We start from the raw sequence: 12,636 nt of genomic DNA, 5'->3' as shown, positions 1-12,636 counted from the left end.
CGGCATCGACGATTCGCCGACGGGCCGCGCCGCCGCCGGCCTTGGGGGCGCCGCGGCGGTCCGGGTCGGCCGCGACCGGCGCCCGAAATAGACGGAAGGGCGCCGCCCCTCTGCCGCCACCACCGCCCCCATCGGCGCGGCCGGCGCGGGGCGGGCGGCGCTGAAGCCAGGCGGAGACTCGGGCGTCGGCGAGAGGCGGTGATCCCCCGCGGGCGGGGCTTCCCGCGTCGACATACATGAGCCCGTCGGACACATGGCTATGAGGCCGCGCGCTAGCTCCAGTAACCATTTCCAGTCGGGATAGATCGCGTTCGGCACGTTTGGTACTGGAGAAACAGCAAGATAACGCGGCAACGATAACAAGGGCATGTTGGCCGCGGCCATCCCCGTTATGAACATCACTGCAGAACCGCCCTGTTATTTCAGCGGCACACTCTCACATCAGTCCTCCCAGAATCAGATGCTGCCATGGCCAGTGGTAATCACACCACTCACTGGAACTGCCTGCATAGAAGGTCTCCGCACACAGCCTTTGGACCCAGTCATTTCTCCATGAAAGCACCTTTGCCAGGTGGTACATACCCAGGTCGTCCACCAGCTTGAACATGACGCCACCAACATGCATGTCACCCTTGACACGGATCTTCTTCTCCACCTGCAGGTCCGTGACGAACACAGACAGCATCCAGGAGCCGTCCACCCGGAACCCATCCACACGGAACCCATCCGCCATCTGTGGAAATAAAGTGTAGTCAGGGCCTTGGCTAAAACACTAGGTGTTGAAATGTCAAGACATTAACAACAAATTCTGGGATGATAATATCACTTGAGAGAAGATAAGTTGAATGAAGATAATAATCACACTTGTATGGGTGGGTATGTTTGTGTGATTGCATTTCTATGTCTGCCAGGAATCCCTGGTGTCAGTCATCTTGTTTAAGGTTTGTCACAATTGACAGAAATAACAAGTTTACCTAAGGTCATCCAAAGACATAGCTATTGGCATATCATGATATGCAATCTTTGAACAATATCTTTCAATGACAGATCATTCAGTTCAACATAAACTTGACTAGTTTTGTTGACTGGTCATCAACTAGCTTTATCAACTAGTCATCACTTAGTTTCAACTAGGTCAATTCATGAAGAATGTAATGTGACAGCTGATAAACAGAAATGATAAACATAGGATACGAGGAACCAACTTTAATTAGATTTTGCTCTATTAGCACCCAAAAATTGGGCAAACATCATACTTTATAGCAGAGAAAGATATGATTGTAACCATTTCCCATATTTTCTTGGAGAACCTGCTATTGCTGTTAGAATATTGATGTTTTTGTGGTACCTTTCTGCATCTCAACAACTACCATGACAATATGGTAGAACATTAGTACCCAACATCCAGCTCATGTAATGTTTCAATATTTGTCTGCTTGGGTGGTCGGCTGCCCAAATTTTTGCATGCTATTACACCCCCTACGGCTTGCGGTTCACTTCCTGCCACCACCCCTTGCTCAAAATTGACCAATTAGCATCAGATGAGGCAGTAGTCAACCCAGGATGTCAGCGCCTCACAGCTGCCAAACAGCCAAGGCAGGTCAGATGTCTGGCTGGTTTGGTGGATGCCCTATTGGAAAGGTCATGGAACACTGAATGTAGATGGTCAACAAACACAAAGAGACTGCAAGCTACACTGATAGATGCTGAATCACCATGCTACACCTTATAAATGTGCTGCAATTGGGTTAGCCTACTACAATAACACAATAATGAGGGCCTGGTAGTAATGAAGGCATGGTAGCAGTCAGTGAGTACAAGTAATGAATGCAAAACATCACAACCTTAAAATTACCATGGTGGCTTGGAGAAAGCAAAAATGATCCCATAAACAACGGTGCTCATCTAGGTAGACAAACCTCAAACTAACCTTGATGTCGTAGGACGTCACTATTTCGAGAAAAGCTGCCAAAACCCAGACTGCGCAGGCCGCCTCCTCACAAGCGAATTATGTGGAACACTGACTGCTCAGCTCAGCATTATGTTGTGATTTCCACGCACAGTCGATCGAAAACGCGTTTCCAAAACCTCCTAGCGACACAGTCTTCCCTCACGGCCACCCAGCACGAGCAGCCCGTCCCACCTCACTCCTGCGATCCGTACCATAAACAGCCGAGGGAAGGCGACGGCGCATCACAGAGCCGCTAGTGATGGTTCGTGCATATCTCAACAAGTACTTACACATTTCTGATATCAGAACCAGACCACGGAAATTCTCACTAGGTGGATAAAATGCATGCGTAACCAGTGATGCGATTTTCCTTATCGCAGTAAACATCGCAAGGCACGAATGTCAAATATATTAGCAAATTACAGTGTTAAAAGTATCCATGTTGGGGTGCACCACGCTGGCGCTTCAATAGTGGCGAGTTATCAACACCGCCAAGTATTCATTTATCACCAATAGAGCAACAAAGGTACCTAAATTCGGTTTCCTCACCAGAACGGCCATAACGTAATCGAAAGGCAGTCTGCCTGTCTTTTGAAATAGATTTGAAACACTGGTGTAGTTTCCTTTTTAGGTAGGAGGCGGGATTTCAGTCCCCTAAATTGGACCTCAGTCCTCAACTTTGGGAAGAAAGTGGGCAAAGTCTGGGGAGAAATCCGCTTGGTGGTATATTTTGGTGGGCCGGTTTGGTCATTTTTCTATTGTTCGGCACCCCCCTCCCTCCCATCAGCTCATTTTGCGAAACTCTGTCTCTGATCTGAGGCGCGCTAGGGCAGTGCGATATTGGGGCTCAAACTCTCAAATGGCTCCGCGCTTTAAAGGGAGTGCGCCACCTTTGGAGTATATTTCAAAGACATACTTATCACCAAGTGATTCAAGCCCTTTCCGGTACTCTTTTAAGTACCCTTTACCCCATAAAAGTGTCCTGTCCTTGCAAATACACATCCCATGTTGTCAAAAAGTGTAACTCAACTCTGTTCTGCTTTCATAAAGTGCGTCATCACCTTACATCCGAGGCTCGTAAATCAATCATCCAGTTCAATTATGTCAGCGTGTCACCCGGGCGGCAGAGGCGGGTGCCCTTGACCTGCCAGCTCTTCGCCTGTCAGTGGCACGCAAGGGTTTTTTTTCGCATCGCGTGGCCTCATCCAGAGCCACCTGCCGCCGACCATCATCCGCACAGGCACGTATGTACCAATGTTTGGGTCATGCTCGGCGCTCAGACGCCGCCAGAGGTCACTCGACCCCGCCCATGACTGGTGCGTGCAGCCTGCTCGAGATTAATGGGTGATGCGAGGGTGCAGGACGAAACAAGAGGGGAGAAACTGGAGTGGATGGAAGCCTGTTACTATCAGAGTTCATTTTTGGACCAACACAGAACATTGGTATAGTAAACACTTAGTTTCCTGCCAACAGACGTGCAGTGGCTGCAAATGATCCGCATATGAAACGGGCTGGTGCCAGACTTGATGACTCCTCGCGCCGTGAGAGAAATGATCGTGCACGCCACGCCGTATCAGCTATTGGCATCAGAACATGTGCCCGTAGAGAAATCGCCACGCTTTCAGCGTCACCTAGTGTCACAACGGACACTTAAAGCCATGCTAGCCTCAAAAGATGGCGCTGATAAATCGGCCTCCGGGACCAGGCTTACCGTGATCACCTGCTTCGGAGGCCGGCAAGGGACGCAGAGCTGGTAGGGGGGGGGGGGGGGGTGAAGGGAGGGGCTCCGTAGTCTGGGTGGAGTGACGTGGTACATATGTGCTCTCGAGGTCTGATATGCTGATAAGATATGGTGGCCATGCGTGGCGGCGTGCTGCAAAGGTCACCGTGGGCAATTGGTCCTCGAGCTGGCTTCACGTCATTCTGTTTCCAGCTAACGCTTTGCTCCCTACTCACATTGGTTTGGGCATGTTACTGCGATCTTGACATCATTATAACTGGAAGCTGAGTTTCATGTTATTTTTAACCGCCTGCACGAAATCATTTCAAGGATTCCCGTGCCTTTGCTTGGCATCATCGCTTAGTTTAAAGATGGTTCGCACAAAATTACTCATTTGTCAAATGAGGTCAGCCATGTTGCAGCTGCATGATCATCCTACGTCAACATCCTTCATGAACATCGCGCGGGTCACAGTACTCAAAATTACTCAAGTACTCATTCTTTTGTGCGAACCATCTTTAATCTAAGCGGTTATGCCATGTCAATGGCCCGGAAACTAGAACGATGCGTCAGAAAGCTTGCCAATGCTGAGTCAGCAGTTGTTTTTAATCAAACATGTATAAAGAAAAGGATTCTGCCAAAATATTCAATATATATATATATATATATATATATATATATATATATATATATATATATATATATATATATATGTGTGTGTGTGTGAGTGTGTGTGTGTGTGTGTGTGTGTGTGTGTGTGTGTGTGCGTGTGTGTGTTTCACAAAGCAAGAACCCATGTTACTGTGCGCAGCCCTATAAAGCTAGGCGTGCTGCGTATGCACATACATGGAGCTCACTTATTTTCTACAGGTCATGTTAAATCAAGTGATTTTGAAGCTAACTGTTTCGGGAAAAAACATGCAAGATAAACTTAAATTGGCTGCTACATACCATCAAACCGGGAACAAACTTCGTTACTAACTTATTTACGGATAGCCGGCCGGGCGGTGCGACCAGCTGATGACTGATGACTAATGTAGAAAGCTTCCTTTGTTACAAAGCAGTGCATAATATCCTAACATTCGAAATATGTTAAGAACGTGACGCACAATTACCTATAATAAGCCACATATTCAATAGCCAACGGAAATGACCCGCACGACGTCGGTGGCACGTCAAATTACGTTCGACAATTGCGCTTAGAAATTCATCGGCACATATCCGATTGCTGCTCTAAGGCTAGGGCAACAAAACCAAAGTGAACTAAACCTGAGCGACCATGGGTGCCGCAGGAGACGAACAAACAGGGGCCTGTTTACGAGTATAGGGTCCTCAGAGCAAGCAAAAAGAATCTAAGACCAACGTGGTGTGCTCCTAAGCGGCCGATAGTGTTCCGGCAGGCTGACATGTGAGGGCCCGGCCAGAGCACATGACCCTCTGAGCAAAGAGAAATTACCCAGGACCATGAATCAATACCCCTGTGCGATCAACAGCGCCCGGGTAGGTTAACAGCAAGAGCCTCGGCAGTAGTGAAGAGTCCTCCGACAATGAGGTCAAAAGGAAAAAGCCCTAAATCAAAGTGGAGGGCCCGTGAGCATCGAATGTTTCAGTGCCTTAGCATATGTAAGTTCCAGCAACAGCACAAAGCCCGCAAGCAAGTGGAAAGAGCCCGATACTAGTATAATGGGCCCCTTAGCAGCTTAGTGTACCCCGGCATATGAGGCCCCGGAAAAAGTGTACAGAGCCTTTCGAGAGAACGGGAAAAATCTGTGGAGAAAAACCCGATCAATCAAGAGTGCTCAGGCATGGAAGTAGACAGTGTCCCAGCAGCAGCACTGGGCGCTACGAGAAAATGCAAAGACATCAAGGGCGACATGGAAAGATCCTTGGCGATCAGATGGGCCCGACAAGTGGACATATAGGGTCCGGGCAACGGCGTAATGTCACTGGACAGTGTAATGAGCCCCAAAGCGTCTCCCAAGCACAACCTCAATTAGCAAGGAATTCACTTTATCTGCTTACGAACTCTTTACTTTTGCCAGCAACCGTTCTTGGTCGTCTGTAGGCCCAAAAACATCCAATTGTGTTGTGTGTAATGTTTTGTTAGACAACTGCGTCCGTTCGACCGGTTGCGGGCGCCTTTGGAGCCTCAAGATCCCCTCGGCATGGTTCATTGGGGGGGGGGGGGGGGGGGGCGTGGTCCTGTGTCTAACCCCTCCCCGTCTGTATCCGCCACTGACCCGAGCAGCTTAATGGATGGGGCCCGCCAGGAACGTAGGACTATTCATTAAAATAAAAAGTAACCAAAACACAGCATGGAGAGCCTCGGAATGATCGAGTGTGCCCGAACAGGTAACAGATGGGAGCTGCCGAAAACAGCGCGGGGCCAGTTCCCGAGCAGGTTGTTATAAAGGGCCTCTGCCAAGAGCGTAGCGACCTCTATTCAAGTAGGAGGATCCCAAGACCCAATGTAGAGGGCCCCCGAATGATCGAGTGCGGCAGAGCGTGTTAACAGATAGGGCCCCGTCAAGAGCGCAGTGCCCTCCATTCAAATAGAAAGTACCCAAGACCCGACGTAGAGGTCGCCCAACAAACGAATGCTCCAGAGCAGCTTATCAGAAGGGGCCACGACAAGAACGCAAGGCCCTACATTCAAATCAGATGCACATAAAACCCAGCGCAGCGAGCCTCCGAGAGCTAAAAGCAAATGCAAATTATGCCCGAGCAAATTATCAGATGGTCCCGATAGGAGCGCAGGGCCCTAAATTCAAACACAAAGACCCAGTGCGCGGGGGCCCCCGAGCAATCCAGTGTGACCGAACAGTGAGGCGAACAGAGGAGCACCCCGACAATAGCGTAGGACCTCCATTCAAATAGGACGTACCCAAAATCTGATGTAGAGAGCCCTCGAACGATCGAATGCCCCGAGCAGCTCATCAGATAGGCCCCGGACAAGAGCGTAGAACATGCAAACAAAACGTACCCAAGACCTCGTGGGGAGAGCAGTCAAATTCAGTTGTATCCGAGCATGCTATCAGATGGCCCCGACAAGAGCGTAGAGTCCTACATTAAAATACCCAATGTGCGTGGCCCCTAAATAATCCAGTGTGGCGGAACAGGGTACCAGTTGGGGCCCTCACAAGTGTGCAGGGCAACCTATTCAAGTAGAAAGTCCCCAAGACCCAATTTGGAGGGCCCTGACCGACTGGGTGTGTATAAGCAGGTTAACAAATGGGCCCCCGACAAGAGCGTAGGGGCCAAAGACAGTGACATGGAATTGGAAACGCCCTAGACCAATGCAGAGGGCCCGTGAGCATATCGCGAGCGTGTCGGTGGCTGAACCGAAGCCAACGTAATTGGCCGCGAGCAAGCGAGAATACCCCGGGTGGTTAACATATGGGTCCTCGGCTATAGCTCACATATCCTTTCTGACAAATGAAAAAAATCCATGGAAGGCCCCTGATTGACAAGAGCGCCCGGCATGCTACCAGGGATGGCACAGCAACAGTGCAGGGCCCTCCGAGCAAACGCAAAGAAGTCAAGACTAATGCGGAAGGCTTCTTAGCAGTCGGAATGTCCCTGCAAGTGGACATATGGGTCCCCTGGATACAGCACAGGGCTCCTGGATAGCGTAATAAGATTTAATATTTCCAATTAACAATTTTGTTTAATAATTGAACATTTTTTTCTCTCTTCTGGCTAGGCCTTCCCCTTCGCTTGCAACTGTTCTTGGTGACCTGGAAGTCCAAAGATGTCCGATTTTGCTGCGTTTTGTGTTTAAAAAACTGCACCTGTTCGGTCGACTATCGACCCCTTCGGCACCCAAGGGAATTGGGGGGGGGGGGGGGGGGCATGGCCCCGTGGCCATCCTCTCCGGATCCGCCCCTGGACCACTCATATAATGACCGCTCAGATAGTGACAACTCAGATAGGGAGAACTCAGCCCGTCACGGCGCGCGACAGACGCCGGCTGGGGCCGACCGCCGGTGGGCCGTGTCCGCTGCGCCGACACCGCTTTGTCATGTGGCTCGTGCTGCCGGCGCTGACGGCGCTCCTGCTGGCGCCCGTGCCGGCCGCGCCGTCGCCAGCGGGCGTCGGGCGGGCGCTGGACCTGCTGGCGGAGCTGCTGGAGGAGAGGACGCTGCCCTCCGGCGAGCGGCTGGCCGTGTCCCGGCTGGCGGCGCCGACGCTCCGGGCCAGCGGCAGTCTGTGTCGGGCGCCCACCGAGATCTTCTGGGACGAGCTGACAGGGGAGGCCGTGTGGCCAAAACTCAGTAAGTTGTCGCCGGGTAGGGACTTGTTGGCTGTGCGTCGCCCCTGATTTTGTTCTGCAACGCGCGTGCTGCGTCAACGGAATAGCAAAACACGTTGTAACGTGGACAGAAGTCTGCACTATCGTGTCGGGTCAGCGTCCGGCGCGAACAAAACGAGAGCCTTCCGGCAGTCTTTCCGTACTGCTGCAGTGTGAACCGGGACGACGGGAGGGAGTGCGTGGTCAGTTGTTGGGACGTGCAGATGACTGCTGGAATCAATTCAGTTGTTCTGCCGTGCGAACTATGGCTGGCCGACGTTGGTCACTATTTACTTACATCTGCTTATCAAGCCTCTCTCATCAGGTATTTGCAAAAGATGAGTTACCTCGCCAGGCCTTGATCGAATTAAGTGTGCTCAGAAAATTGCAAATACACCAATCTATCTTAATTGGCAGGAGACAACAGCCCACAGCATCCGACCTTGCTGACATAACTGACCTTAGCTGGCCAGGTCCTATCTCAAGTGATCTTACAAGCTTTAGCTGGCCAGAACCAACCTCGGCTGATCTTGCAAGCTTTAGCTGGCCGGGTCCGACTTCGACTGACTGTTTCGACGCCGTCTGATGTTGATCAACTTTTCGAATTTGATAACTTATCTGATTTTGTCCTATACTCAACATTTCCTTGCCCTGACTGATTACCGCCGACCTTGATCGCACGCGACTGGACAACGGGCCAGCGATGGCGCGTCGTCATGACGACCGTTTGTGCGCGAATTTCGCCTCAGTGCAACGTGCGTCCTTGACCAGTTTCTAGGTTTCCTGGTGATCAACCTTAGCCGTTGTTGTTTGTTGGCGAGCGCTTGGAAAATTAGCTTTTACGACAGCCTACCGAGCGGTTAATGACAAACCGGCTTCAAATTACATAATCAGAGCATTTCCTTAGGACGTCTGAACAGAACGTTTGGCCTTACTCGATTTCAGTGTTGGACGCCACTGGAAAGCTGCCCGACGGTATCCTGGCGGGGAACACCAACGCTTTTGGCTCCTTCGACGAGTGCCTGGGCATCGACGTGGACCTGAACGCGACCAAGCACCCTGACCTGTCTGTCCAGGGGCTGCACTTCGTCGGTCGGTACGTGCCGGGGATGGCCAAACCGGGCCGCAGCCGGCGCGGCCTCCGTAACGGCGCCACGGACACGCCCCGACACGACGACCGGCTCGGCGACGTCATCATCCTGCCCGGCGTCGGCAAGACCACCGGCGTCGTCGGCATGTGCGTGCCGTCCAGCTGCTCTGGCGAGGACGTGGTGCGCGGGCTACAGCTACTGCTCGGCGGCAAGGTGTCCGTGTCCGCGCTCGAGTCGACGACGCCGGAGGACTCTGTGGAGTTCACGCCGCCGGACAGGGCCGTCATCACCATCATGGCCCTGTTCGGCGGCCTGATGGTGGCGGGCACCGCCCTGGACCTGCACTACAGGGGCCTCACCCGGCGGCTGATGACGGTGCTGCAGCTGAAGCCGTGCACCTGTGTTCTCGGCGCCGATCCCCCGGCCGGCCGGCGGGGAGACGCGTCAGATACGTCCCAGCCTCCGAGACGGCCAGCGCCTGGGCGTCCTCAGCAGGCTCTGCTCGCCTTCTCCGTGTACACCAACACTCAGAAGCTGTTGGACACGACTCCGCGGAAGGGAACGCTCGCCTGTCTGCATGGCATCCGATTCTTCTCCATGACCTGGGTTGTTCTAGGTCACTCGGCGTCCGGTGCATTCTCTACAGACTACAGTCCTATGGTCGCGCTCGATTGGGCAAATAACCCTTTGTTTGAGGCAGTGCTGAATGGCACGCTGAGCGTAGACACATTCTTTGTGTTGTCCGGGGTGCTGCTGGCGCATGTTTTCTGTAACGTTTACCAGAAGACCGGACAATTCAACCTGCCCGTGTTTTACATCCATCGCTACCTGCGACTAACAGCGCCACTGGCGTTTATAATAGCCTTCAGTGCCACATGGTTCAGTTACATTGGTGACGGCCCGCTTTGGAGCCTTGCGAAAGGCTCGCAGTCCAGATGCCAGGAGAACTGGTGGAAAGACCTCCTCTACGTCCAAAACATCGTCGACTTCAAGCGGACGTGTCTGGGACCGACCTGGTATCTCGCCGTCGACATGCAGCTGTTCGTGTTCTCGCCGCTGGTGCTCCTGCCTCTGGTGTGGCGGCCCGTGCTCGGTGTGCTCTGGCTGTGCGCCGTCACCGTCGGGTTCCTGGTGCTCCGCGTGGCGATCTGGGCCGTCGATGACCTCCCGCCAGTGCAGTTCGAGCTCAGGCCGGAGCACAGCGACCTATTCGATCGCAACTACAAGTACCCGTGGACGCGCTGCACGGTGTGGCTGGTGGGCATCGGACTCGGCTTCCTCCTGCACAAGCTGCGCGACAGACGCGTCACGCTGAAGCCGTGGCAGTATCTGCCCGGCTGGATCGCCGCCTTCGCCGTAGGCATCTCCGTCGTGTACGGCATGCACAGCTACCAGATGCCCTGGGACCCGACGCCGAGCAAGGCTGTGGCCGTGGCGTACGGTGGCCTGCACCGACTGGCCTGGGGCCTCGCCGTCTCCTGGATCATCTTTGCCTGCGTCACCGGCTACGGCGGCGTCATCAACACGTTCCTTTCATACCCGGGCTTCGTGCCGCTCAGTCGGCTCACCTACGCTGGCTATCTGGTGCATAGCGACGTCCTGTTCTTTGGATTGTATTCACAAAAAAGCCCGATCTACTATGATGAAGTGCGGCTCGTTTACTGGATACTGTCACAAATCATGGTTACCTTCGCCGTTGCGTACATCTTTTCGTTGTCCTTCGAAGCTCCCTTTGTTACTTTGGAGAGGATAATTTTTGATGCATCCCCGCCAAAGCATGAAATCCAAGGCAAAATTGATTTAAACGCTCGTGATGGTTCAAAAGAACCGGACGATCGGGGAAGGTAGCTTCCGCAAGCGCCAGACCCTGCGACCTCGTTAATGCTGCATATTTAGGCTCATAAAAACCAAACCCATACTCGTCACTTGAGCATTTTCATCTGAGCTGTGGACAGATCATCGATACTGTTGTCGTTTTCGACGTCGAACAACTCCCCGACGGTGTGCTAACCGAGATCAAACAGTGGTTGTTATGGCCGGTATTTATTGCGTTTTCGGGGTATGAAGCCATCTGGACGTGTGGAGATCACGGAGACCCGCTGGGATTTGATGCCTGAGGGTTCAGCCAGGACCTGGACTTCCAGACGGATGACCTGGAGGGGCAGAGGGGGGGGGGGAGGATCGAGGATTTTAGTCCAAACATTCGGAGGAATAGGATCGGTGCTGATACCGCGGGAGGGCAGGAACGATTGCAGCAAGACCCTCCCCACCAACCACACTCCCGGTAAGCGCCACACTGCTTACGATCCACGGCTGCTTGGAATGTCAGCCACAGACCAACTGATCACTCATCAGCCACAGATCACCTGCCAGCCACGGATCACCTGTCGGCCACGGATCACCTGTCAGCCACGGATCACCTGTCAGCCACGGACCACCCGTCGACCACGGATCACCCCCAGCCACGGATCACCCGTAGGCCACGGATCACCCGTCGGCCACGGATCACCCGTCGACCACGGATCACCCCCCGCCACGGATCACCCGTCAGCCACGGATCACCCGTCGACCTCGGATCACCCGTCGGCCACGGATCACCCGTCAGCCACGGATCAACCGTCGACCTCGGATCATCCGTCGGCCACGGATCACCCGTTGACCACGGGTCACCCGTCAGCCACGGATCACCCGTCAGCCACGGATCACCCGTCAGCCACGGATCACCCGTCGACCACGGATAACCCCCAGCCACGGATCACCCGTAGGCCACGGATCACCCGTCGGCCACGGATCATCCGTCAGCCACGGATCACCCGTTAGCCACAGATCACCTGTCAGTCACGTTCGGCAGTGCCCATTTCTAATATGAACTTATGTGGCACACACCCTGGCACGTCGCGAAAATTTATCTCAAGGGGCGAACAAATGTAACACTTTCTCCCAAAATCCTGTCAATTTGGATCATAGTTCTGTGAAACAATCCAGCATTTTATGCAAAACTCTTAGTTTAGGGGAGAGGCACGGTCCTTTAACTCTCTCCATGGCCGTATCCCTGGACACACCTCACCACCTTCAGTCTCCCCCGCTGCACGCACGGGCTGCCCTCGCTGTGACGCTGGATGGAGATCTGGCGAGAGAGCTCGCTTATTCCGCTCGCCGGCGGCGGGTCCACGATGTGTGGCACACAGCGCACGTGACCCGCCGTCTGCAGGCGTTGCGCCGAGCTGACTACCCCCACCAGCCACATCGCCGCAAAATAACCGTTGTAGTCGAAGCGCCCCTAAATCCAAATATCAACACCATCGGTCTCAATGCTTACCAGCTGCGCAAGCTTGATACCGCGAACTCGGCGGCGCGCTAGCACAGCTGAGCTTTTAAGTCGCACCTCTAGGTGTCGCTGTGCTGCTAGATGCCAGTATCACACTCGCCCGTCAGGTGTCGCTCGGGGCGCGGTATTGCTGGCGCCGGCCTCCGTTATTCATCCAACCCTCTTATCCTCTTTCTTACTTAATCCTGAATCCTGGCAAAGCCCCGCTTATCTGGGACACGCCGCATGGGTCAGTCACGAATGGGCCGAGGGGCC

At 53.4% G+C, this 12,636-nt stretch overlaps 2 protein-coding genes across 2 annotated transcripts in view; one reads left to right on the top strand and one right to left on the bottom strand.

Moving 5' to 3' along the window:
* Positions 1 to 2,152, bottom strand: part of LOC119093189 (unc-112-related protein) — a 37,807-nt gene extending 35,655 nt beyond the window's left edge. Inside the window, exons 1-2 of the mRNA XM_037216103.1 lie at positions 1,931 to 2,152; positions 583 to 733 (exon numbers count right to left, since the gene is read on the bottom strand). Of these exons, the coding sequence (XP_037071998.1) occupies positions 583 to 733 (151 nt within the window). The 5' untranslated portion in view covers positions 1,931 to 2,152. The remainder of the gene's footprint in view (positions 1 to 582; positions 734 to 1,930) is intronic.
* Positions 2,153 to 9,197: 7,045 nt separating this feature from the next.
* On the top strand, positions 9,198 to 12,313 carry LOC119093480 (nose resistant to fluoxetine protein 6-like). Its single transcript, XM_037216438.1, has 2 exons — positions 9,198 to 10,666; positions 12,265 to 12,313. Exons 1-2 carry the CDS (start codon positions 9,198 to 9,200, stop codon positions 12,311 to 12,313), a joined length of 1,518 nt encoding a protein of 505 aa, XP_037072333.1.
* Positions 12,314 to 12,636: the final 323 nt, after the last annotated feature.

This window comes from Pollicipes pollicipes, unplaced genomic scaffold (assembly GCF_011947565.3).
Source record: "Pollicipes pollicipes isolate AB1234 unplaced genomic scaffold, Ppol_2.1 Scaffold_4002;HRSCAF=4701_pilon_pilon_pilon, whole genome shotgun sequence".
Lineage (NCBI taxonomy): Eukaryota > Metazoa > Arthropoda > Thecostraca > Pollicipedomorpha > Pollicipedidae > Pollicipes > Pollicipes pollicipes.
The sequence above is the reverse complement of the archived record's forward strand: the minus strand, read 5'-3'. Positions and strand labels throughout refer to the sequence as shown.